The sequence below is a fragment of the Phragmites australis genome, chromosome 8 (assembly GCF_958298935.1).
Source record: "Phragmites australis chromosome 8, lpPhrAust1.1, whole genome shotgun sequence".
Taxonomy (NCBI): domain Eukaryota; kingdom Viridiplantae; phylum Streptophyta; class Magnoliopsida; order Poales; family Poaceae; genus Phragmites; species Phragmites australis.
Genome location: NC_084928.1, coordinates 29,909,306 through 29,937,101, shown reverse-complemented (window position 1 = coordinate 29,937,101; position 27,796 = coordinate 29,909,306). Strand labels below are relative to the sequence as shown.

Sequence of the window (27,796 nt, the reverse complement as noted above, 5' to 3'; positions counted from 1 at the left end):
TTTAGTCTCCTTGTATGGAGAGGAAGACCAAGATACTGGCAGGGAAAAATCTTGGCTGCTCCAAAAAAACCTCTTGGATGTTGGCAAGCTAGGCATCATCGCATCTAATCGGGAAAAATTCAGTCTTCATAAAATTTGTCATCAGATTTGAGGTGTTCCCAAAGGCATGTAAGATTTAATTTATAAAGCTTAGCTGATCTCTGTCAGATTTGCAGAACAAAGCCACATCATCAGCATATAGAGAGCAACAAAGATTTGCCTTCCTGATGAGGACTGTCATGAGGAGCTTCTTGTTATCAAATCAAGTTTATCCTGGTTTGATGATAACTCTTTGTGATAGCATCAATCACGGACTGAACAAGAATAAAAACGAAGTGTTCCAGGGTTTGCTGATCACACATGATCCTTTCATGTTAGAAAAAAAGAAATATGCGCAATCCACGGAATGGTTGAAAACTTCAAGGGCAATTGTTCCATTGATCATCACAACAGATTTGAGGTTCAACTAATTCTTTATGTGAAGAATAGTATAATCCGGCGGTCTAACTTTGATCTGGTCGATGCATGACATTCATTTTCTGATAGTAGGTCACATGTGATTTGAACATCGTTGTTCTGATTTGTTTTTTACCAGAGGATCATTTGTAAGTGGGGCTCTAGTAGGATGCACAACAACAATAGGGTCATACCCACCTGATCTTCTGAGAACTATTCTTGCATCGCAGGGTGAAAAGTAAATCTGATCTTATCTGTGTCTTTCAATGCTGCTTTTAGTTTGAACACTTATGGCTTGTTTGGTTGGGCACAATTGATTGTAGGAAATTGGGAGTTTATGGTTAAAAAGGGATCAGAAAAAAGATAGCTAGATCACCCCCATCTCTCAATGGAACATCCTGATTGCTCGATTGTGCTTAACTTAATTGTAGCATGGGAAGTTCAGATTGAACGGAAACATACGATGCAAAATGCATTATAGCATGAAATAACTCCATTGTAGCGTAAAATAAATAATCACCTGTCCAGCTTTCATGAGTGCTAGCATTGCCCATGCAGTGTTCACTATATGTGACTTCCCCCATCCAGGTTTGTGTATGCCTCTTTAGGATTTGAACATGAGCTTGCAAATTAAAGATGCAGCAAGGCAAGACAACATCTATGAAACAAATCTTCATCATAAATTGTGGCATGATGTAATTTGACTGAAAACCGAAGATGCATAATGTCTCTAACCAGCTAATGTTCATCTAATGGTTTACTCCGGATTGGGATCCCAGATATTTTTTTTGTTAGAAAACAGTAGTATACCCAGCTTTTGTTGACCTCAGTGGTTTCTCAACATACCCGGAAAAAAAGTGGTTCCTAACCAGCTTGGAAGAAGTTAGTTGGAAGAAGTTTGGGGCCCTAAAAGCGAAATCATTCTGCATGCAGAATGGCCCGTAGAAGCAGTCAAGCAGGTCATCCTTGGCATGATGCTTCGGGCAGCTGGCCCGGTAACCCACGTACGGATTAACGGGCAGTAGCCTACACGCATCGGTGCCAGATCGTCGTCAGGCCTCTCTCAGTCTCTCTACGTAAACAAATCCACAAATGTGGCACCATGCAACGCCAACAGCTTGCTGTAGGCAGTTGGAAATAAACACGAGTAGTAGAACCAGACAAGAGCTGCAGCGGCGATTAGTTTCGTAGCACTAGGACATGACTCCGTGCTATTGCCATCAGTGGCGAAGCTAGGTTAGGAGGTGATATGCACCCCGTTCTATTAAAAAATACTAAATTACTGTAGCTTCGATAAACAGTAAAGAGCTACGCACCCCCTCTTTCCGACGCTAGCTTCGCCGCTGATTGCCATATGTCTTTAGATCATCTCTAATGAATTCTTATCAGAGACCAAATTCACTTTACGAAGGGATTTTCGTTTTTTTACGTTCCAACGATTTTTCTTCACGATTATTCCGTTACAAAGCATTTTCAAGATTATTCTTTTCAAAACAAAATTATCTCTCATTTTCTTTCATAAATACACTCGAAGAGAAATTATTGGAGATGAGATAAAATAAAAAAAATAAAAAAAAATAATAATAAATGAAATAAAAAATATATAGTTAGAGATAGTCTTACGGCCTCTGGCCTCGTATTAGACTACATCAGTCAGGTTATACAGTGTGGATCCTACGTGATCATGGCACGACGCTAGAGGGAGTAACACCATGAAATGGATTAATGGGGTCGTGAGAAAGATTCGTTTCTGTATATTTTTTTAAGGTCTATTTGCAAAAAGAAAAAATGTTTCTAGAAAGCTGAAAAGTAAAAACTCCACCTTTGCCTCCTCCCGCCGCGCACCCAGCCCAGCGCAGGCAACTCAAGGCCCCGCTACGGCGCGCGGCGGGCGGCGGCGTGCTCCTCGCTCGTTGCTCGCCTCCCCCACCCCCCCCCCCCACCCTCCCCGGCTCCCGCGAGGTACGCGCCGAAACGCCCCCCGCCCCTCTCTCGGAGCCCCGAAAGCCAGCGCTTGCCTGAGGTATGGTTCAGGGATGTCCGTGCAAGTAGTAACCCGCGGTTTTTGTGATGCGCGGCTTGGTTTGAGTTCGAGGAGTTCCTCTCGGAACTGGCGGTGGAATTCTGTATTTGTGGGTGTACCTACGCGCTTGCGTTGGTCTGGAATGGGTTGCCTCGAGGTGGTTCTGACTTCTGAGGAAGCCTGGCTTGAGGAAATGCGATCCCTGTGAGCGTTACATGCAAAATTGGGGCCGGTTCGGCTTGATCTTTTTTACACGATTGGTGAAAGTTGTTTAGAACATGTTGTTCCGAATAACTAGGTATGACTAGTTTGTACGCAATTGCATTGGCTCCGAACTGAGATGGATGTGAGATGGGTGTAGGGGGTGCTTGTTAATATACGCCTTGTTGGTTTGGCTTGATTTTTTTGGTTGACATTATTGTCCAAACTTGTATAGTACCTGTTGTTTCGACCTACTAGATATGGCCATTTAGTTACATAAGTACGGTGGCTCTGAATTGAGATGGATGTGAGATAGGTGTACGGAATGCCGGGATGCTTGTTAATATACGCCATCCGAAGGAGTAACATTTGTAGGTCTTCAGGCCGTGAAAAGCTTTATGTGTTATTATTATACATGTTGACCATGAGAATGTGAGTATAAACATTTATTCAGTTCTATGCCACAACAAATAAGTGGAGTTGTTGTTTACCCCGGCGTAATTTTTTATTGGGAAGGGGTCTTTGGAAATCCCAAAATTTTACCCTTGCCTGGACTTTTTGTCCCAGATTTCCTCTATTGCTTGGGTCCTGGCATTGCCCGTTTCGATTAATATTGCAAACCATTTGCACGTTGCAGGTTTTTTTCATCTGGATCCGGGGCATCTGGCTAATTCATTGCTACTTCCAGCACATAGTCTCATGAAAAAGAGATTTTGAGCAGAGAGTGAGGGTGAGGGAACCCCATTGTGCTGTATGTGGGATAGAATGACAATGGAATTCAAGACAATTCCTCTCCATGGCCTTGCCGCTTCAAACAAAGCCAGCAGCAAAGTTTGCTAATCATCCAGTTGGTGACGACTGATGACTGACGAGACCTTCTGTATACCAGGCTACAGCTTCGCTAGCTTACTCATTTCACATGCTGGCTAGATCACTTAATTAGTAAGCACAATCACATGTTTTGTCTTGCGGTTTCTCAAGGATGATTTTGTGCAAGCCTGAACCTCTAGGATATGCTTTGCCTACTGGGTGGAGATGCAAGCAAGCCATGCGCATCAATAAATATTGGAAGCTTGCTTGCTGCAATTAGTGCTTGATATCAGCTGAGGAAACAAAATCTTCAGAAATCAGGAATATGACAAACTCTGGGAATATGATATGTAATTGTGGGAAATCAAGTAGACTGAACAAACCAGTTAAACTAGCGGTCACCAGTGCGGAGTCTAAGCAGAAGAAACGGAGGATTTGACAGATTGGCAAGCGAGCGGCACCGTAAGCTTGAGAACCATCACTGTCTTTGTGAATGAGGAAGACTGGATGCTTTTTCTGGAGAAATTGTTCAGTTTCTGAAGCTGTCCGGAGCCACTCTTCCATGGAGGCTTCTATAGCATAAATTCGTATGAGAAATGTTAATGATCTGCCACGTGTATCAATGTCAACAATATATAAGTCAAATACAAGTGGTATGATTTACATCTGCTTGATCCTATATTTTTATTTTTCATGTTTATAAAATCTGTTATTCAGTACTTTTAGTTGCGCATTTGTATGCTAGCTGCACCACCGGCAACTTTGAAAGATGTCTCTTACCATAGATAGGATTGGCTTATTGCTAATGGTTTGGTGCAAATTAGCACCTTAAAACATTTGATATAGGATGTTTGCACTTTATTTCAAGAATCATTTAATTACTTTCCCTGTTTACGTTCTACTATATTTTTTCTCTGCATATGTGCTTAATTTACTTTATCATAGTTCCATTTGCTTTTATCGATCCTAAAAGTTTTGGGGGATTATGTTTTTGATCAAATTCTTAACAAATATAATTGTTCGCATGGGAACAACAATAGTTAGCTTGTCTACCTTTACTAAAGTTTGATAATATACTTCTGTCTCCATATTCAATTAGGCGGTCAAACTTGTGGTTCGGAACTTCGGATGCTCCTGGATATTTCTAGAGCAAAACAACCATGATATTTCTAGAGCAAAATATAGGCCTATTATATTTGCTAATGTGGGTTCTTCTGAACCAATTTTTTTGGATGAAAAACATATATTTGTACATCATAAGTTCATAACTTGAAGTTGGTTGGGAATTAAGATGTCCTGGGGATTTCTCGTGCTAAGGTGAAGATAGATAATATGTGAACAGATCATTTTGCCTTTTTGTTCATTGCTGAAAGCAAATGCATAATCTTGGTTCTGTTGTTGCTTCGAGGCTAATTTATTCACAGCACATGCGTGACACATTTTTTTACGTGTTGTTTTTTTCTCAACTACTCGGAGAGACTCATCAAAACATTTTTTAAATTTAAGATAGGAGAGTATCAAACCTTAACTAGTAATAGAACTCGATGAAACTAGTTTCACATAAAATACCCACGAACCGATGCGCATGTCAACCTCCACGTCCGGTCTCGTCGTTGAGCGCCCAAGAAGCCTTCTGCTGCGCCCTAACCCACTTTCCACCGCTCTTTGTCGCGGCCGTGCAAGTGTACGATGCCGGCTCACTGAGGCATCGGCTCGACCGAGCCAGCACGCTGCGTGTGAGCACTTGAGCACCAGGCCATCCATTGTGCCATGGTCAGAGCTTACAGTACGTGTGCGTTCGGCTGCCTCCTCGCTCTGTCCCATCTCTACTCCCTTCCTGCCACCGCTCTGACCACGCCACATCAGCTCTTGCGCACTTGGACAGCCTCGTGTGCAGAAATTCTGATTCGCGACGCGGGCCACAAAGCGAGCTGTTCGAGTGGCCCACGGACTTGGCCGGGGGGCCTCGCGGCTGATGGGGCTAGGCCGCGCGTGTTGAGGCCGGTGGGGGTTTTTGTCCGGGCCGGTGCGACGTGATGGCCCACACAAGAAAGGTTTGTTTTCAACGCGATATAGTTACCGTTGAAAAACATTGTGCTGAAAATTTTTCTCACTAATTTTTCCTTAAAAACTTTATCTCGCTAATTTTTTTCAAAACCTTTTTCTCGCTAATTTTATCTCAAAAAAATTTCTCGATAATTTTTCTCGGTGCTTTTTTCATAACTTTTCTTAATAATTTATTTGGAAAAGTTTTTTTTGAAAACTTTCGAGGGGGTTAAAAAAGGAAAATTGCTACTTGCTATCCTGGCGGGCGCGCACGAATTAGACTGACCCTCTCGTGTGCTTGCTTAAGACCTCTATCGTGCACGCCATCACCCACGCCACGCACACTTGCATTCTGGTCAAACTAGTGGCGAACCAAGTCCCATCTTGGCCTCGGAAAATTCCTTATTTATTATCAAAAAATAAAGTAATTTTCTATTTATCATCCCATGAAATGAATTTTTTTTATTTGTCACTACTTCTAATTTTTATTCCTAAAAAAAATTCAAATTACTCATTGAACTATGCATAGTGTTTGTGTCCTCCCTTCCCACCTACCATTTGACGGTCTTCCCTCTAAAAAATGGCTTCTGAGCCAAATTGACCACATTAGGAGAGTCTTTTCATGGAAAAGTAAGGAACCTGAGCACGTAAATGGCTCACACTCTCTAGTAAATTGGAAAGTGATAGCTAGACCTAAAGAACTGGGGGGATTGGGAATCTTGGATTTAGAGCACTTTGTTAGAGCTCTGAGAGTCCGATGGTTTTGGTTTGATTGGATGGATACAGAAAGACCTTGGACTAGGTTACGTATTCCGTGTGACATAATGGATTGAGAACTTTTCATGGTCTCCATCAAGGTTTCTTGTGGCAATAGAAGAAAGACTACTTTCTCGCAGGACAGTTGGCTCAACAGGGTGGCACCAAGGGTGATCACCCCGGACCTCTATAAATTGGCAAAACGAAAGCTTCGAATGGTGCACAATGAGTTACTAAATGATAGTTGGATCACCAATCTACGCCCTCTTATAACGAGGGATGAGACATTGAATTATGGAACGTGTTGTAACAAGTGCATCTTCAGGAGGATTTAATGTACTAAATCCGTTGGCGATGGACTAAAGTGGGAGTATACGATTCGCAGAGTGCTTACAACATACAATTTGCTGGAGTTTCCAAGCGTTACAATATGAAGCCTGTGTGGACGACACATGCCGAGCCAAAATGCAAAGTGTTTGCTTGCCTTCTCGTGCAGAGGAAGATTATAACGGCTGAAAATTTGGAGCAGAATGGATGCCCACATACATAGCTTTGTTCTCTATGTCACTCCGCAAATAAGGACGTCACCCACCTTACAAAAAATGTTCCTATACGAATCAAGTGTGGTGTTTCTATCTCTTTGGTTTGGTTGGAGCGACCTCCTTGCTCTAGCTGACCATATGAGTGTCCGCTCATGGTGGCGACACTCACGTATCAAGATTACAAGGGAAGGTAGACGGGAGTTTAATGGAGCTGTTTTGTACTTTTGGTAGAACGTTTGAAAAGAAGAAATCGATGCATTTTCAAGGGGCAATCGTCGGACCCAGAAGCGGTGACAAGTTTGGCAAAAATGAACATTGATCAAAGGAAGAGGGCGTGGTTGGAGTAGTCTTTGTCATTTATTTTTGGCGCTGCTGTTGTGGTCTTTAGTACATCCGTGTGACATGTCCTTAAGGTAGTGCTGCCCTTATGAGTGTGCCGCTGCCCCTGCTTAGTTGAGGGTTCTTCTATGTTGTGCGATTTTCGGGTGCTTGTTGTATCCCCGATTATTTTGGTTGGAGTTTGATGGTACTGGACCTCTCTTTTTCTTTAAATAAAACACGGCAATCCTCTTACCTCGTCCTTTAAAAAAGTATAGATTGGCACATACACAAAATTTGACTATAAGCATGGATCACTCATGATTCTCAATCTTGCTGCTTACAAAACATCGTAGGTAGGACTTAGGCAATGCGGAGAACATGGCATCAGTAGCAGCATCCATAACAGACGGAGAAGTAGATGCAGGCTTCACGATTCACCTAGGCAATGCTTGAGGCAGAGTTGCAAAGAGTAAGCTGCAGGCAGTTCGGTAGCAGGACTAACAGAGATGGATGGATTAATTTCATCAATCAGTAAGCAGGGCATGCATGTATGTATCTGAGGACGGTGCCCTTGAGGAGGCGCCTCTTGTAGTAGCACGAATGCACAAACTGGAGCCTTGGATAGGAGCGCAGATGCAAGTGTTGCAGATTGTCGAGTACAATAGGCTCAAAGATACGTTTGTCCAAAATGCAACGGGTCATCAGCGACTCGGGCGGAGGTGGCGAGGGCTCGGGCAGCGGTGACGGCTGACTCGAGCTGCGGCGGCGCGACGGGTGGATGGGGAACGTGAGAGTAAGAGGTTATCAAAAGTAGCGGAGCTACTTTTTAAAGTATGTTTGGTTTAGAGGATGAGAAATGATGGGAGGAGTCGATCTTTGTTTTTACGATGTTTGGTCTAATCATGTTCATAAATAAAATAATTAGTGATATTAGTATGTTTGTATTACTTATTATTATATATTACTATGAGATTAAAATTTGTAAGTGTTAATACGCGTTAGTGCATATTAATTAATGTATTATTAATGATTATTATTTAAAATTAAAAATATAATTAGTTAATGATATTTATTTCCATTCATCCTCGTCAAAAAAAATCATCATATTCTAAAAACAGAGCCACCTTATACCATTCCGTTTTGTCCCCAAACCAAATACATCCTTAAGACGTTTTGACTGGCATCCTGTTATGACATGTCAGTCAAGAGAACGACGCTAGCCTCCGTGGCGTCGGAAGATATTGTGCTGTGAAAAGATTCCATTTTTTAATAAAGTTCTAGTAAAATTTCCACGGAGGCGAAGCGGAGCGAGCGGCGAGGACTCGAATTGCCTCGCGGGTTTCGTGCTTGCTTGCTTACGACTTGGGAGTTGGGACTTGAGGATGCGGACGAGCAACCGGGTTGGGCTTTGTTATTGCGTGGGCTGATGGATATGTTTGGGCCTTTCGTGAGCCTTTATTCAAGGTGGTCCACTCCTCGACGGACGCGCGCATTTAGGGGGAAAAAAGGCTGGCATTAGTAAGAAGTAGACACAAATCCACATACCACAAACAAGCGGCTGACAAGAACAACAAATCTGCATTCCTCTAAAAAAATTCTACGTGCACCGTTCCAGACCCTGGTGAGAGAGAAAGGATCGTGCTATTTTCAGACGTTTAAAAATGGCATTTACTTCGTACTACAGATTTTAGCGATTCTATTGAAATCCGAAGATTCAGGACTGCTCTCTGCTCGTCCCCATCTACTACCCACCTCCACCGTCTTCAACGGTGGGGATGCCACTGGATTAGTGTTCTTCGTCGTTTTAGAGCTCTCCCTCTCTATCACCAGCCCACTAATGGTCTATCACCTCACCCATGGCCGATGACGTCCTTGCCTCCTCGTTGCTCCGTCTCACACCTGCCTCCTTTGCCTAGTCTACCTGTCTCTCTCAAAACCTCTTCTAAGTCCAGCAACCATAGATGACTCCCCAAATCTTGAAACTCCTAACCCTAACCCTATCAGTGGCCACCGTTCTTCATCATCTGAAATCGAGCTTGTTTTGAAACGTCCGAAAAATAGGAGGATTGGAAAGAAAATCATGTCTTCATTTCTTTTCTTTTCCTCCACAGGTTGCGCCTCTCTTCAAAGTTCAAACTTCAACAAGCAGGCTGCAAGTTAAAAGTGACCTAAGTCTGCATATGCACACTCTTTCTGCATGGATATTTATACGTGCATTTGCACCAAAAATCTACTGGAAACGGGCAAAAGTGACTGTACAAACTCGATAACAGTGGCGAAGGCATCTGCGAGAGAATATGCAAAGAGGTGCCTCCTAGATTCCGGTCATTGTCCCAATGTTCCGTACGAGTGGCCAAGATATTCAAATCTAGTCTATGCTGTGCTAGGCTGGTTGATGTTGTTTCCATGGTTCAGATCAGGACAGAGTCTGCTGCCTTGCAAAGCGATCTTTTGTGCATTATCTCATGAAGAGTTTCCTCTCAGGATAAAACCGCCTCAAGAGATGGCTTGGATGAAGTACATGATGTTGTAGCCTTATTTCCATAGTAGCATCAAATGCAAATGCAAAGAATATTTTTGATAAAAAATTATTAGTGTCTTATTTGATGATATTCTTTTAGTTACGTAATACATAGTCATATAGCTTGATTTTGAACCATGCTTAAGAGGAAAAGCATGCAATTAGTTCACATCTTGTCTAATGAGTGTAATGGAAGTGCCTTGCAAGAATAAACCATAAATAGCAAAAAAAAAATACAAACATTCAAAACACTAAAATAGAGATGGACAAACAATCCGCAATTTAAAATGCGACTACGTGCATATTATCAGTTTCCTCTAGTGTAAACTCTAGTATTTATCGTCTCAAAGATCTCATGAGAGATTTATCATTCGGGGAGACGTTGAAAAAGGCACAACAACTTACAAAATTTGTTGTTGATTATGTAAAAAGAGAGCAAAATTGTGTAGCGCAAGAGCTCACACAACTCACAAAGTGATCCTAGGTAGCACGCTGCCGTGTGGAGATTGCATGCTCCTGTGTGTTGAGCAACATATTGCTCATAATTGTATTCCTTATTCTGAATAATGAAATAGATCTCTCTTTTTTCTCGCAAAAGGAAGATGGACGAACAGATGAAGCGTTGGGTACCTGTTTATGTTTTCTTAAATCACTTTTGCGCTAGAAATGAAAATATCAAATATGCATAATAGCAACACTAATGGGGATGCAAATGAATTTCCGTACCAATTTACTGGCCCTTTGACCTTCTTCCCAATTAGGATAAAAAGAAATGTTAACGGGCCTCTAATAGTATTTGTTCTCCATTATCTAAAATTCTGGATATGCTCGAATTACAAAGAGACAAAAGTGTAGTGTGATATTCTTTGCTGCAGAAAAAGGCTGTAATATTGTTAGCATTTATCGTCTGTTATGCTATGTTTTGAGCATTACGATTACACATAGGTTTATAATTGTATTAATAAAAAGTATGGTGGTTAATACACACATATCAAGAGCAAAAGTCTAACTATGGTGCGTGGAGCAAACCTACAATATGCAAATATCAATTGAGCAAAACACTAACACAAGAAATTTGGTCATTTCTGGAAGGCAAAAAAAAAATCACATGGATGCATATTAGTTATGATTTTAAGACCATTTCAACATATTTTAACCACACATCATGTTCCAAAGTATAAAACAAAAATTTACATTTAAATAACATATCTTTATGACCCACCTTTATTTAATTTGACAATTGAAAAGTGAAAGAAACAGCCAAGTGTAATGGTCACCTATCTGGACCCAAAAGTTGACGAATGTTCATGTGTACTTTTTCACCGACCCAACGAAGAAAGACACATTTCTAGTCATTTCATGTGGTCCTCATTTGTGTTACTTGATCAACCAATATTAGTGACCACTTGATCTCTTTCTTAAACACCTACTCTACCATTTAGCTTTAAAATATTCAAACAACCACTCAATACCATGTGAAGTGTACTACACATGTGAACTTGTAACAACCTATCATCACATCAAATAAGAGGATCACATAAAGATCTAATATCTCATCAACTACATCACTGTCTTAACAAGTAAGGATATTCTATCCTATAAGTACACATTGAGTAGATATAAAGCAAAGTCAAAAATCTCAGCACAGCATCTGCCACTTCGAAATGGCAGCGGTTAACTCTGATCGAGTAATTAAGCACTTGCTCCACGGATAGCGACACACGATAATCTCTTTCCCTCTCTAGATTTCCTGCTGAAGCTGCCGGTTTTTTCTTCGGTTGATAGAGAGAGAAGGGACAGAGAGGGACCGAGGCTTTTAAGGCTGGGACAGCGGCGCGCAGAGGATCTGGGACATATCCGGTTGGATATTCCTCCCCACACGCAGGAATTATGCTCCGAATCTTCCATCGCACCAGCATGCGAGTCATGCCGTGTCCGTGTGCTTAAAGAGGAGGAGCATCTTTGGAGTTTTGCTTGGATCTTCTGCACTTAAAAAACTGTGTTCCTCGTTGCTGTGGGTAAGTGGTTTTTTGACAGGCATGTGTTTTTGTTCACATTGTCGACTCGGCGCTTTCATACACTTGGTGATATTTAATTAGATAAAAAAATATATTATAAATATAATAATTTGAAATAACACATGTGACGATGTTGTATGGATAATAGGTATGTTATTGCTCACTCACTCATATACTTCTTAAAATAGTAGTAGTAGGAGTAGTGGTGGAGTTTAAATAGAAAGTGATAAATTGGTGATTTTATCGAATGTATGAAATTTGTGGCATGAAAGATTTTAGTGGATAGTTTAACAAAAGAATAACATACTTTCTATTTTAATGGCTTATTAAAGTCATATGAAAATCTCTTGTCGATATTTATTATTGCACATGGCATGTGTTGGTTCTGAAATACCCTAACCGATATAAAATGCAAGCGCTAGGCACAAAATTCTTGGTAGAAAGGAAAATATGTTAGTGGTTGTTGGGATCACCTAAATAAAAACAAGTTTTGATAAAACAAGTTTTTTCTATTAATTTTAAGAAAACCAGCTTTAGGTTTGTTAATATGTTACAATGTGTTTAAAGAAAGACATTTTTAAATTTAAAGGAGGATTAGACTCCACAGCCCATCAATAGCGGCCGACGATCTCCACTGTCAATGATTAGTTAGGCAGTAGACCTTGGTGCTGCTCCTACTTGTACAGGAGGCATTACGCGTGAGAGAAGCCGAGATAAAAAGATGAGTGCGCAGCAGCTACAAAATAGTGTGTCTGTTGGACATCCTAGGTGATGATTATGAAAACCGATTCTGTTAAAACCTACTTTTTTCATGTCTTAGCTGCAAAAGAGATGACTATTAGAGTATAATCAACTGTTATGGTAGAGTATGATATAATTAAAATTGTTTGTAATATGTTTGATATGATCCGATCTTAACACGCACAAGAGGCTTAATAATGCAATTCACAATTATAGTAGTATATTCATCTTTTTACATGGTACGAGCCAATATTGTTCATGAGCTGTCTCCTCCACAGCTTCCATCACCCCGCCCTTGGGAGATGATCTAATCTCTATTATCTCTCTCAGGGGCTATGTAACTTGTAGTTTAGTCGTATCATTGATCATCCGATTGGCTACTGATTAAAGTTTTTCCCCTGATCATTTTTAGATCAAATTTTCTCTATTTTTCTGATCATAGATTGGTTTGCGTCGCCCTGCCGACTCGTTGATGCTCTTCGGCTCCAAACTTCACCAACTCGACTTCGACCTTTCTGGCGTCTCCTCTCCTCTGATGACACTGCGGCGTGACATGGTGTGCTCGTTGACATGACCCCTTCTCTATGGCCTTTCGAGCGCCCCATCTCCACGTTGTCATCACGCCAAATCGTCGTCGTTGGCCTGTGCACATACACCTCCGCAAATAAGGTTGTCACTATCGTGCTTCTCTAAGTTACCAATGACATCACTTCAGGACGTTGGTTCCACCACACCTTAAGTCTTGGTCCACAATAACCTATTCATCGGAGTCACAGCCTCTTCCCCAACTATACTTCGTCTACTCTGACAACCGTATGTTGCACCAGCACATCCCTCTTCACCCCTCTGTGCGCCACAACTGTCCCAGTGATCTTCTCTGCTAGTCCCTTCGACACTTACGCACGGTTTATGGTGGTTCCTTTTTCACACGTCTGATACTGACGATACCGATATGTGCGTTTATTCCTAACACATTCCCAGATCTAACAAACTAGGTGGGGAGTGTCTCGTCTTCGACAGCTTCGACACCATCACCTTTAGCATGGACCTCCTTCACGACCATGAATCCAAACCAAGGCCGGCATACCACCACCGTGAGCGGGAGTCTACTATTGATTACATAAACGCGGGCAGATAGAAACTTTACAACTAGTAAACTAAGTGTTAAAGCCTCTGATCTCCCTAAAAAGTGCACCAATGTCGCAACGATCAAGTTCTACACCATGGATGGCACCAGCAAGATTAGTGGCATCTGTTCGTCGGCTCCGACTCGTCGGCTCGACGCAAGCCCTGGTAGCACGCCATTGCCTCAGCATGAAGAGCACTCGATGGACGTTAGCATCTCCCAACACCAGCGGCAATCACCTCGATCGCCCTTGCTATTTCTGATTACACAGCCCCATCCGCCTGCAGGTGTTCCCGGATGAAAATCTCCATCCACGTTCACATTATAGAATTACAAATAATTTATTTGAACGATAGTTAAACCTTTTTTTAATAACATTTACTAATTCAAGAGTTAATGTGAGCTATAAGTGAAAAGACAAGACGAATAAGTTCATCCCAAACTCAAGCTAGGGTTGTCAAGTATGACGAGCTGACAACACTTGACAAACAGATGCAGCCGTCCAGCACCCCCACTCCCCCTTCCTCTCCCGTCCACCTCACCTCGCTCCTCATCTCAAAAATAATCATAAGAGATCTAGTCTCGTTTATTTAACGGTTAGATTTATATGATATAATTTGCTATAAAACTTATGATAAGTCAAAGAAAATTATGGATGAAAAAACAAAAAAGAAATAAAATACCACGTGTCACACCATAAATTTATGATCTAGCCTTTAAATATATGAGATCAGATTTCGTATGATTATTTTCCCTCATGATCTCATGCTGGCGCGAGCAAGCGAAGGAATAAATTCATGTCGTGCACACTGCAACAATAAGAGCATGTTTGGCATAGCTTAGCCCTAAGAATTATTAGAGTTAGGCATTTTAAGCTTTAAAAATTTATAAAGCTGGAGTTATTGATATATTAAGAATATGATTGGTTGTCCGCATATATTGTATATATAGGCTAAAAGAAAGCAGATTGAGTGGAGTCATATTTGTTGAAAAAAAATATTTAGTTAGTTGTATCCATCAGGATAAACTATACCGAGTTTCTGTTTGGTTAATAGAATCTGAAACCGTATAAGCGGATGTAAAAATTTAGATTGTGATTGATTGTTCGTATGAAGATAATTTTGTAACACCGATAAGTGGATCCGTCTGTATGAGTGAATATAGTAGCCTGTATCTATTGAGCTAGGCTGCGAAGGGAATCTACCTCCCGAGTCAGACTGCGAGCGAATATTTGCATTCGCTAAATTAAACTGAAACAATACGTATAAACAATTAAACATGTTTTTTCGTAAGATTATAAGTATCCATCGAATAATCTCGCTGCTATTTAAGTAACTAATCACACACTCTAAGGTTATTTAGACGATATATCTTATTTCTATTTTTAGACTATAACATATAATCTGGAATTAAAAGCTGAGGCTATGTCAAACCGGGTCTAATATCCTCCTCGCGAATATTCGCCGCGTCCCCACTCCGCTCCCCGCAGATCCTCCCTTTCCCTTCCCCTCTATTTCATCACCCCGTCCACCGCGGCGATCACCGGCGCAATCCATCCACCCGCCCACCGAAAATTTCCTTTCTTTCGCGAATATTGGCCATGAAGTTCGGCAAGAGCCTGAGCGGGCAGATCGTGGAGACGCTGCCGGAGTGGCGCGACAAGTTCCTGTCCTACAAGGACCTCAAGAAACTCCTCAAGCTCATCGGCGCCGGCGGCAGGGCCGAGCGGCAGCCGAAGCGGCCCCGCCGCGAGGACGCCGGGGAGGATGCGTCTGCGGCGGCGATGACGCCGGAGGAGGCGGATTTCATGCGGCTGCTGGAGGCCGAACTCGACAAGTTCAACTCTTTCTTCGTCGAGAAGGAGGAGGAGTACATCATCCGCCAGAAGGTGCCTGCTCAATCCGTCCTCCTTCCTCCCCCAATGGTTTTGGTGCTCCTTGATCTGATCGGGGGGTTGGGGTTTGCGGTTCTGGTTGGGTGGAGCAGGAACTGCAGGACCGGGTGGCGAGGGCGGCCGGGCGGGAGTCCAAGGAGGAGCTCATGCGGGTGCGCAAGGAGATCGTGGACTTCCACGGCGAGATGGTGCTGCTCGAGAACTACAGCGCCCTCAATTACACCGGTGAGTCCTCGGCCGCACGCCCGCGCCCCGCCGCGTCGCATTAGGTGTTGCTTTCATGTCGGTCTGATGATTAATTATTCTTGAATTTGTTAGCTTCCGTTGTTGCTTATCTCTTCTTGGAAAGAATTGTGCCTGTGTGTTTTGGATAGTATGTAGGCTAATCCGAGTAAGCTAGCCTGGATTTTGAATCGTGGAGGGAGGATGCATCTAGATTGGTGGAGCTAAGCACGATTTCTTGCTAACAATGGTCAAGAAAGAGAGGACTTGCCGTGTCTCATGGTCATGGCCACTATGTCTTGCTTGTCAGTGAGGGGGTTCACTTGTCGCTGTCAAGGAATCTAGACACTAGTAGTGCAGTTGAAATGGCACATGCATTTTTCCTCACTATTGACGAAATAGTACTAGTAAAGGCCGAGAAATCGGTATGCTGCGAGATGTAGATTTTTGATTTCTCGCGAGAAATTAGCGATGTCTGGTTATGAGTGCAAATACATCATTTATTTTCCAAATAGATGGTTTATACGATACAAAAACACATGTTTCGGAACACATCCTGTTTTACTCCACTATTTGGAAAAGTCATATGTCCTTCCCCTGTAAACTGAATTTTATATGATGTGGCGAGCCATAACAGTCAATAAAATATACAGTTAGTTGATGCTAAATAAGTGTAACAATAGAAAAGAAATGGAAGAAAACAATATTTTCTTTTCAATAGTCACCATACGTCGCATGTCCAATAGGTTGCAAATTCATATGGCTTGCTGAGCTCTTTCAGATCGTGGAGTAAGGAGTGGTTGTTATCCTGACTGCGGTGTCTTATATTTTTTTCGACTTATTAGCCACATATCTGAAAAATGCTTAAGCAGTGTTATGTTGGCAATTTGCATCTTCATGGACATTTGTTCAGTTTAGAGGTACTCCAGCTTTCAAAAGAAAACCTGAACATGTGGTTCTGTTCTAGATTTGTGTTGCCACTGTCATAAGCTTCATTAACCGAACTGAATCCTTTCGGCTTGACTGAGATGCATTTGACGACCTGTAATGCAAGATTAATTTGCCAGAACTACACTCGTAGGCTACTCACATAAAGTTAGATCTTGCTAGCTGTAATGGACTTGGCGGCAATGAATAGTTGCTTTGTGTCATCATGTGCTCAAGCATAGTGGCTTTAGTGGATGTGCTGTGACCATTCACCTTAATATCAAGCCTTTGAGCTTTGGCTGCTCCTGTTGCCTTTACAGCGATGCAAGTTGTAAGGCATCAAAATAATGGATCATCAGACAAACATTTCAACGTTCAAAAAGTGTACCACTAATAACACTCCGCCCCAGACCCCCGCCCCCTGCCTCCCCTCTCCCACTTGCGTGTATAACTTTCTCCTGTCGCGTTTGTTTTACCAAAGTTTACTTGGATGGAGCGTGCATGCCGTTTCAATGTAGCAGGGAACCATTTTCCCTAAAAGTTGACCCACAAACATTTGTTTGAGTTCTGTGTTCTTTGATCGGATGACTTAAAAAATGATTAAATTGTATGTGAAGTCTAGAATAGTTCAGTTGACTTTCTGATTGACACTGCAACATTAAAAGACTAACAATTTTGAAGCTTTACTGTTGTGGATTATGATAAGCCGATTTTATTCTATAAATTGTTTAATTTAAACGTTCTAGTTACGAGTTCCATTCTTGTTGTATATCTGAACTGGAATGCTTTACCATTTGTGCTATGTTACTGTGTGATACCTTTTCTGTTGCCTGTTCTTTAGTTGTTTGGTTCTGGTTCATTTCAGATGCTTTTGCTAATAGGAATTACATGTGTTTGAAACTTTTGATCATCATCTTTCCCAATGTAGTGTTGGTTTGTTGCATTTTAGTTGACCAATGGTGCCTTTACTGGCATCCTTTACAAAATGCTATCATGTTTATCTTTCACGAGTGGAAATCCCCGGGCTATGCCCCATGCCCTGAGAATTAAGGTTCACTAGTGGGCACATCACTAGGTATCATATGGCTGTGCTGTTTCAGAAGTCACAGCCTGTTAGCCATACAAAGACGATATGATATTTAATAAGCATATTTTATGTGTCTATTTCCGCTGATGTTTTCTTATTGAATTTGCGTTTAGGTGAAATTGTTGTCCATTTGTTTTATAGTCCATAATTATTCGTGGCTCTAGGAAAGCAGAAATCATTGTCCTATTTGAAATTTCAAAAATAGTTGCGTGAGAATTCTTCCTAGCATATGGTGTTTTCGGAGACTAATCAGTTCACTGAAGTTAACATGCTTGCTGAATTGTTTGTATATGATAATTTTTGGTTGGATTTTTGCTGTCTCAAAGCACAGTGGTGTTGTCAACCTTATACCTTGTCTTAACCACTGCTCATGGACAACTATTCTTCATATCTTAGCTATTTAGATTTTTCATCACCATATATTCTTATGTCTCATGTTGCCCTTTACAGGATTGGTTAAGATTCTAAAGAAATATGACAAGAGAACTGGAGCCCTGATCCGGCTGCCCTTCATCCAGAAAGTCCTGCAGCAGCCTTTCTTCACCACTGAGCTCCTGTTCAAGCTAGTGAAGCAGTCTGAAGCCATGCTGGAGCAGCTCCTACCGACAAACGAACCATCTGTATCAAGTGAAGATGGAAAAGGAGACAGCAACTACGAAGAGAAGCCTGCAAAGCCCAGTTCTTCCTTGGTAAACAGTGGTGGTGTCCCGGAGTTAGATGAGATTGAGTACATGGAGAGCATGTACATGAAGAGTACGGTTGCGGCGCTTAGGTCACTGAAGGAGATCCGGAGCAAGAGTTCGACTGTCAGCATGTTCTCGTTGCCACCTCTTCAGGGCAACAATGCACCGGAAGATCAGGAGAGGTGGAACAAAATACCTATAATAGAGCAGGCCGCCAAATGACATGACCAATTTGCAACATCTGGTGCCTCCTCTACGCTTGGCAACTGTAATCTTGACATTTGCTAGAGATGGGACCAGGATCTTATATTCAGTAATTTGTATGGATTCAGGATTCCTAACAGCTGTAAAACGGTGGAAATGTTCAGTATACATTGCTAAATCATAGAATTCCAACATAACCATCAGAAAGAACTGAGGTGATTTTGTTCTCTGTTGTGAATTAAACCTTTTTTTTTTTTTTTTTTTTTGCTGATCTACAACCGGGGTTTATGGATTGCAGAGTTGATTTTGTTCTGGTCGACTCGGAATTGCCCTTTAGCTGAATTTTGGCATAAATTACGGGCTCTTACTATGTGTGTTTTTCTTTTTCTTTGAGAAGTTATTATGTGCTCGACCTGAGTTGCTTGTTGCGGAAAACTGAAGGAGAGATGTCGTAAGTGAAATGCATTGGTACAAAAATAAAATTCGAACCTCCATTGACATACCCGACTTCCAACTCGAGCGACAATTAAGTCATGGCCTGTGCAGCTTTTCGGCTCAAAAATTTTAAAGAGTAAATTCCACAAAACTATAGATAGATTGGTCAAACTATCACAAAATTGGAAGACTTTATCAATTAACTTCATATTAATCGGGAAAGTTTCCCAAAAATACAGATTTAGGAGTTCTATGAGAGATGGGACTTACTTGTCGTTAGGGATGCAAGTTTTGCTTTCTCTAAGTCACTGAGTGGACCCAAACTCATTTAATTGAACTCAACCGGATTTTAAAGCAAAGAAAATGGGATAGAAATGAATTAATAAAAACCTACTTACATCCTTACTTGCTGTGGAAGAGAGTTAGGCAGGGAGGACCATTTATGTAGTTTTTGCAACAAATTTCTAGCTAAATCGGTATTATTTCTATAAACTCTTTAATATGTAGTATTGGGATTGTTTAGTCAATCAATAATGTTGCAAAATCTTTAAGATCCCAAATTCGAAATTTAAACCTACTAATATTATTGGGAAAGGAAAATGCTTGCCAACAAATGCTTTTGATTTTGTCCCTTGTTTAAAGAGGAGATACAACTAGAATCAATCCTCACACCAAGCCCAAGGCCCAAAACCAAAACCCTCCTCTCGTGCTCCCCTGCCCCGCCGCCCACCCCTCATCCGCTGCGCCATGCCGCCGCGCAAGCGGCCGCCGCCGCCGCCGCCGCGGGCAGAGCCCTCCCCTGCCTCGGCGCCTCCACCCGACGTCAATTCCCCGAAACCCTCCGACTCCACCAATTCTTCGCCGCCGACCATCTCGGCCTCGATCCTCGCCAACCTCCCGCCCGCGGAGCGCGAGGTCTACAGGATCATCTTCAGTGCGGGCAGCAAGGGCATGTGGATGCAGGAAGTCCGGAAGATGACGGGGCTGGGGCCTAACGTCGCCACCAAGCACGCGCGCACCCTCATGGCGCAGGGCCTCCTCAAGGAGGTCAGCGACGTGCGCCACCGCAGCAAGAAGATCTTCATGGCCACCGATTTCCAGCCCTCCTCCGAGATCACCGGCGGCGCCTGGTACCACGACGGCCGCCTCGACACCGACGCCGTAGCCGCCGCGCGCCGCAGGTGCCTCGCGCAGGTCGAGAAGCTCGGCGCCGCAACCGCGCAAATGATCCACCATGGCATCGAGAGGGACGAGCCCAGTGCCGGGTACGCCATGGACAAGATCAAGGATATCCTGCGGACCATGGCGCTCGACAAGGTGCTCGAGGAGGTCAAGAGCACCGGCGAGGGGGAGTTCGCCGCCGTCAGGAGCGGCACGATGTGCTACCGGGTGGCTGGGATTGCGCAGGGAGGGATGATGGAGGGGATCCCGTGCGGGGTTTGCCCCAGGATCGATGAGTGCTCGCCGGAGGGGGTCATCTCGCCCAACACCTGCGTCTACTACAAGAAGTGGCTGCAGATGGACTTCTAGGAGGCGAGCCGGCCTCCGTTGTGCATTGCGATGGCGTGGATTGGAAATCAGTTCCTCATTGCTCTATTGGTGCTGCTGTTTCACACTTTGGGATTGGATTGCCAAAGGTTCAATTCCTTCAGTGATCTCTGTTAGGGTAGGCATATTAGGTGGTTATGGTATGTAACCAATCTCGGTATTCATATTAAGAATCAATCCAATAGTTATTGCTACTTAGGTTTTTAGATGCTAGTCTTTCCTATGTATGTATTTGCATCAAGTTTGGATGTCTGCTCCATATCAACATCCTAAATTCTGGATACTTGGCAAGCATTTCAGCTATCATACTCAAGTTATACTACATTGGACACAACAAAAGCGTTCCTGTTCTACAATCGTAGTCTTAACAAAGATACGCTTTCTATTCAACTTTTCAGGTGCAATTAAACTGGGACCGGCATAGAACGGTGTCATTGCCTCTTTTGTAGTTGGTTGTACTTAATTTTCCTGGCCTTTTTGTGTGCTTATGGAGGTTCAGCTGTTTTGGAGCCCTTTGATCACCTCAATATTGTACTTGAACCTTTAGTTTTGCCCCCCACCTCATGTGTTATGTAATTCTGTATAATCTTCATGTTATATTTTATGTTCAGCCTACAACTCTGAGTTGATACCTTGATCATCTTGTTCTTGTGGGCATGACCAAGATGCGAACTTCTGCAATTTGGGCTGTACCTAGGTTCTGAGTTCTGACTATTTCAATTAGTTCCAGCTACCCAGCAATGACAGCAGTCGGTTTCACATCACAAAATCACTAAAAATTATTTTTTTAACATGTATCATGCAAATTGCATAGTTCATGTTCATGTGACTGGTGTCGGAGCTTCACATTGAAGTTATTTTGTCTACAATCTCAAATGACAAGGAACTAAAAGTTACTTAGTACGAGATGGTGATCTTTTAGTGTGCATCTGTCACCAGACATAGTACTCATTGTCTTTGCACATGATCAGCGTAATATCCTGCATGTCTGTTCAATTCTGCTGGCAACCTCAGTTTAGCTCCTTTGCATTCGTTGGTCTTAAATAGATAGCTTTTATTTGCTTTCAAGGGCCTGAATCTGGTGCGTGCTTATAGTATCTGTTCAGAATGTTGGCTATGTCAATGACAATTTGGAATATAGGAATTAGCCAATGAGTTTCTTGCCCAAAACAGAGCGTTACCTGCATTGCGATTCACAACAAAGCTAAGGAGCATTGCGATTCATGTTTCCTATGTCAACCTGATGGATACCAGAGGCATGCTTGTGCCTAGCGATAATGTATGAGAGCTATTACAAGTTGTTGATTGTAAAATATTTTCTCCAATTGCTGTGTTTTGGGTAACTCTTAAGAAAACGACTAATGGTTTTCAAAAAGCAGGATCTTTAGGCAACGTTAGGACGAAGGTCGACAAATTATAATGTTACATTAACGATGCATACAGGGACATGAGTTATTTCTTATGAAAAGAAAGGTGTGGTTGTTATGTCTGTTCCCTTCATCTTACCTAGGTAGGCTTTTCTAATATTCGGTTTTGTGCAGTTAAATATTGTGTGGCAGGTATTTGCTAACATGGACTTATGAGTGAGATGAGCTGCTTTAAAACTAATTGTTTTTTTAAAGGATGGCAAGAGCATTGTAGAGAAGAAAAGAATTGATCTAGTTTATAAGGAAAATTAGATCTAAAAATCTTACAACTACGCGGCTTTAAAGAAAACTAACAGACACTCCGAGACGATAATACGACATCAACTCTATAGACGACGCTCACTACAAAAACACAAACCCGACAACAGCCAAGACCAACTCAATTCACCTCACGTGCTAACCAAACAAACAACTGACACCCTCACAACTTGGTCAGCGGAGCTCTGCTCCCACGCCGCACCACTCTATCACACAAGTCAGCAACACGTCGTTTTGGAGGAGCGCGCATTGGATCAGAACTCTACCGTGAAGCGCCAACTGAAGAAGAGCTACCGCGAAGCAAGGATGTAGGGGTGAACCTATAAAAGAGGTTGGTGAAAACGACCCTGAACAACTCAACGACACCCACGACATACGACGCCAACAACAAACAACTGCACCCAACCTAACTCAGTTTACGCATCAACAACAAACATACGATGCCAAGGCAGAACGCGTGGCACGTGTCACAGAGCACGACAGAAGGCCAACAGGGGAACCCAACCATAGCTACCAGCGTGTCGAGGGTAAATCCCTGACAATGATTCAGGAGTGTATCGGACGATGGGTGCGTGATCTTTGTTCAAGAAGCGTATGTTGGATCTAGCTGTGTGTGTGACTCAAGAACACCGAGGCTTATCCAGGTTCAGGCCCCCCTCAGGGTAATAGTCTCACATCCTGTGTATTCTTCTTCCTGTGGTCTAAGCCAGTTACCTATGATTTTCTTGCCCTGCCTTCTACTTCTTGGGCCCCAAAAATCCCTTTCTCTACAAGTCTGGTACTCCTCCCTTTATATATCAGAGGGAGAGAGTACTTACACGTGAGTCGAGACACAGACTCAGGCCTAGCCCGAGCTTCTCACCTAGGCCTATCATTACTAAGAGCGGACGTATCCCATTTTCTCTACGGCGTCACTAAGCCCGTCCCATTGTTCCACCGTCTGCGTCATGCCGGTCGCCCGAACTGTCCTGTCCCGTTCCCATACGCCGCCTGCATACCTGCAAAAGAACTTCTGCCACGCCTGTCAGGGCATCCCGTAGTGATTAATGCTATGGGATGGGTCACAGCCGCTCTGCGCCGACCACGCCGTAGACGACTGGAAAAGGGGACCTGGGGAAGGGAACTACTTAAGTGAAAAAATATTTATTGTGATTAGACTTCTTGGACACATACCTGCCCCACGACCAGAGGAGACTGGTTGCGGGGTTTGCTCCTGTGACCTGGGGACTGGTCACGCAGCCCGGTCGGAGAGTCAGATTGCGTGGTCGCTGGCTGGCCGCGCGGTTGCCGACTGGTCGTGCGGGAGGACCGCGGTTCTGGACAAAACGTGGCATACGGTATCTGCTAATATCTTACCGGCGTGGGTTCGCCCGCAAGGGACCCCACTATTCTTTACACCGACACAACGCATCCAGCAAAAGGCCCCATATCGCCGATGAGCCAGCCCAACCAACCACGAGGGGGCAGGCCTGCCACCAGCATCGATCTAGTCGGGCACCACACAGGCACCCCACCGAAGCAGGGAGGCCAATCGGCGGGGATGCAGCTGGGCAAGCCCGATGACGTAGCACCAGGGGGGCGACCCACCGGCCAACACCAACTGCTGGGGAGCTGTCAAACCAGACCACCATGATAAGATCCAGCAGGATGGCACCCAGATCTAAGTGACAAGGCAGCAAATCAAGATAGAACAACCCAGGAGCCGTCGTCGAGACTGGTGGGTGGCCCGACGAGAAGCATCCGCCAAAACGGTGGCCAGCAGCACCACCTGCACCGAACCACGGCTAGCACCAACACGCCCCAAGGGCAGGACATCGAATTTGGCTAGGCCTGCTGCAGATCTGCAGCAGGATGACGCTGGTGGCCCCCAGACGACAGGGAAGGAGACCGACAGAGTAGGAAGAAAACACAGAGGAAAAAAAAGGAAAAAAGGGAGAGCGAACTACACTGCTTGGCGCAGCCACCGGTCGCCGCCACCTCTACCAACTGGCGGCGGCGGCAGCCACACAAGGCCGTCGGGAGGGGTCTAGGTGTCGAAGAAGGAGTCACTCCCAAGTCGTCATAGGGACGACGTAGGGTCAATCACCACAAGGACCCAGTTAAGCTAAAACTAATTGTTAGGAACTCCTCAATCTGCAACTCTTCATCTGCGGAAGAATTATTTTGTCCACGGGCACAAGAGTTTATCTGCGTCTACCTTTTGTGATTAGTGCTATCCCTTTTATTTAGGTGTTTAGTTGTATTATATTTTTGTTGATAGACGGAAAAGCTAGCGTCCGGACGTCCGATATATCAGACGTTGCAACTATTCATCGCAACATTTGAAATCAACGTTCGCAACATCAAAAAAAAAATGCACCAAAAAAGCACACAAATCCAGACAAAAAAATTATCCATTTGAGTTAATTCCTATATTCCAAGAAGCAATATACGAAAATAACTTCTGCAACAAAATTCATAACGTCTGAAACATTGAAGATACGAAAATATAGGAATAAACTCGAATGGATAATTTTTTGGGTCCGAATCTGTACACAAGAGATTTCGGGATGCAACATTCCCGAAGAACTTCTATAATAAATTTTCATAATGTCTGAAATATTAAATGTGAACGTCTGAAACATTGGAGATATATAGGAATTAACTCGAATGGATAATTTTTTTATCTGGATCTATACGCAAGAGATTCACAAGATGCAACATACGAAAATAATTACGACAATAAATTTTTATAACGTCTGAAACATTAAATTTCAACGTTTGAAACATTAAAGATACGAAAATATTTTTGAGCCAGCCAAATGATACTATAGGCTGAGCGGACCGTCAGTCCGATGCATGAGACGTGTGAAGATGAGCATTTCCGTATGACAATAGTATCGTAGCACAGAAAGATGTATACCACGCTTCTGGACTTCTGGAGTCTGAAGACTCTGAATATACAAAGAAAGCAATTTCTTTCTACTACAGTTATGCGAAGGTAATAAGTTTCGTTTTCAGTTATGAGGCTAACAATTTTCGTTTTGGCTATATTTTGTCTCTCGTTGCAATTGGCTTCTGTATTTCATGGGTTTTTGAAATAACTATCCACAGTTCCACATTATCCATTTGCTGGTAATGTAGCTGAGTTCCGTGGTCGCTTTCACCTGTAGCCGATGACTGAAACTTGTTTCAAAACTCAAAATTATGAAGTGATTTTCAATACTTTCTAATCTAACTTATGTCGTCATAACGCGCAGGAGTCGCAGCCTTTTCTGAAGAAGACGGATCCTTGAGGTCACGCGCCTCTTGGAAAATTCTGAACTCCTTCAGAGCGTGCCGGTACCTATCTTCTTGGAATCCTTCAAAAGGTAGATTAAATCAAATGAAACCATGATCTTGCTAGCACCAGCGACTCAGTCCTGCTCGACTCCTTTTGCGTGCCTCTTTCTTGCACGCTTTCTACGGCCGGTGTGCTGTGCCAAGGACGAGGAAGTACTCTGAATCAGGTCGTCGCTCATCAGATCACGGCGGCTCATGGGCTGCTGCCTGCGGCTGGTGTGTGCTTTGTCAAAGCGGAGGAAAGCGATGGCGTCTCGGAACGAGTTGATTACCTGCTGCTGTTGAATAATTAGAGGCATATATGATAATGAGATTGAAGACGTGTTGGTTTACCTGCTAATCTTTTGCAATGAGTCTATAGTCCATCCCGGTGGTTACTGCATTGCATACATACTGAAGCAGCACCGAAGCTACCCATGCCAAAGTGGCTTTGCTTCTGCAGTGAAATCTTCGCTCACCAATGACGCATCGCTTCTCATTTTTTATCTATGTTCCAGCCCGTGTGTTACATGTCAGTGCTGGGTATGTTATACAAATAGTTGCGCATGTATGAACTATCAAGACCGTTCATTAGTGTTAAGATTCACGATGAACAGGTAGGTAAAAAAATCATAAAATAGATAAGTGAATTAATGGATGAATAGTTAACATTGACAGAAATACACAAACAAGATTAATCATGAGTGTGCAAAGACATGCGAGAATGCATTTCCCAGTTATACAAGAGTGGGCTGCCTTTGAGCAAGATAATGGATGAGAACAAATGCTGTGCTGTGTTTTTTCAACTCTACTACTTTCTTTCCTCTTTTCCACTGCCTAGTGCCACGTGGAATCAAAACCAGGATGTTGTAAGGTAACATATATGTGATTGAATTTGTGTGGTTTTAACACCGGGATGGTTTAAGGTAAATGACAGTACCGAAAGTCCATGGAGAAAATCGAACTTTAGCGAGAGCTACCAAAAGCAGACCTTTTCCTTATCCAAATTGACGCTTGTTGGGATACAAGAGGGCACGAGTCGGTACGCGGTCGGTGAATGCGGCTGCCGACGCGCATAAACGTGCCGAAATCACTTGAGAATCGCCACCACCTCGTGCGCGCCTGCTCTGACATCCTGCTCGGCGCGTACGATCGCCGTACGTACGCCGCCCCCGTTTCGGCGCGCCTTGACTTCCGCCTAGTCGGTCTCGGCGGCAGCCGGCAAATGGCCGCCCTAGAAGAGGAGAGAGAGAAGAGAAAAACCGCACGTCGCCTCGCGGCCGGCCGGCCGGCCGCCGCGCGCGATGAACCATCCACTTCACCTCGCCTGCCTTACCTTCGCTTAGTCGCCGCCACGCGGGCGCTGACTTCGCGCGCGCGGCCAATGGCGTGAGGTGAACCGAGGGGAGCGCCTGCCTGTTCGATCAGCCGAAGCTGACAGGAAGGATATACAAAAAGCGAGGGGACGGCCAGTTGCGTTATTATTATTCTAGTTCTAGCAGTTTCCATGGCGGGTGTTTCTTGCCAAAAGTCTCGCTTTCGTAGTCGGCCGATATATCTTACCTGCAGGGGTGGGGCGCCAACGCCGATGTGCTTTTGTCAAGCCAAAAGGGTGGCAGTTGCACAAGTGTGCAGTGGCAGGATCCATTGTGGCTGTCGAGCATCGTATTGGGGCCTGGCCTTCTATGGTCTAGATAGAGCGAGAACTGAGTTCTCAGATGATTTTACCCTGCTGTCCTGGCCTTCCATGGTCTAGATGGACCGAGAACTGAGTTCTCAGATGAATTTGCATTATTTTATCGTTCCGTGTATCTTACTGGTAACTTGTTCTTGTATATAAGAGTAGCAGTTTTTTCACTAACGAGGTAATTATCAATCTACAATAAACAAAAGTCATATATTATTGAGATACTATCGTTTGGACTACTACAATAATAAATGAAGGTGACCCATATATCCTGTCATACTTGGTGGAATGATTGCAAGGCAAAGTACAATTTCATCTGTGGTGCAATAGCAAATCTCCCCTCGGTAAAAGAGCTAGTTTCACACTAGCGGTTATAGCCGGATCACAATTTACGCACCGTAGACGATGCGGCACATATGTAGTTACAGAGATATGACCACATTGGATGGACCACCAGGCACGTGGCACGCTTGATCCATCGCACGCACTCCTGTCCCATTCGATTTTTTCGCAGTTGACCAGAG

The 27,796-nt window shown here is 43.4% G+C and overlaps 2 protein-coding genes and 1 long non-coding RNA gene across 4 annotated transcripts; all 3 read left to right on the top strand.

Annotated features, from left to right (window-relative positions):
* Positions 1 to 2,310: 2,310 nt before the first annotated feature.
* Positions 2,311 to 4,196, top strand: LOC133925947 (uncharacterized). The gene is made up of 2 exons (XR_009911038.1): positions 2,311 to 2,457; positions 3,357 to 4,196. It is a non-coding gene; the product is annotated as an uncharacterized LOC133925947 (long non-coding RNA).
* Positions 4,197 to 15,038: 10,842 nt separating this feature from the next.
* LOC133926985 (SPX domain-containing protein 1-like) lies at positions 15,039 to 18,846 on the top strand. 2 transcript variants are annotated; one of them, XM_062373187.1, is made up of 3 exons: positions 15,039 to 15,492; positions 15,591 to 15,719; positions 18,181 to 18,846. In XM_062373187.1, the coding sequence occupies exons 1-3, from the start codon at positions 15,201 to 15,203 to the stop codon at positions 18,633 to 18,635; spliced, it is 876 nt and encodes a 291-aa protein (XP_062229171.1). In that variant the 5' UTR covers positions 15,039 to 15,200; the 3' UTR covers positions 18,636 to 18,846. The 2 variants fall into 2 exon arrangements, with proteins under 2 accessions (XP_062229171.1, XP_062229170.1); XM_062373186.1 differs by having other exon boundaries at positions 15,040 to 15,488; positions 15,587 to 15,719.
* Positions 18,847 to 19,717: 871 nt separating this feature from the next.
* On the top strand, positions 19,718 to 20,974 carry LOC133926984 (uncharacterized). The gene has a single exon (XM_062373185.1). The coding sequence runs from the start codon at positions 19,800 to 19,802 to the stop codon at positions 20,580 to 20,582; it is 783 nt and encodes a 260-aa protein (XP_062229169.1). The 5' UTR covers positions 19,718 to 19,799; the 3' UTR covers positions 20,583 to 20,974.
* Positions 20,975 to 27,796: the final 6,822 nt, after the last annotated feature.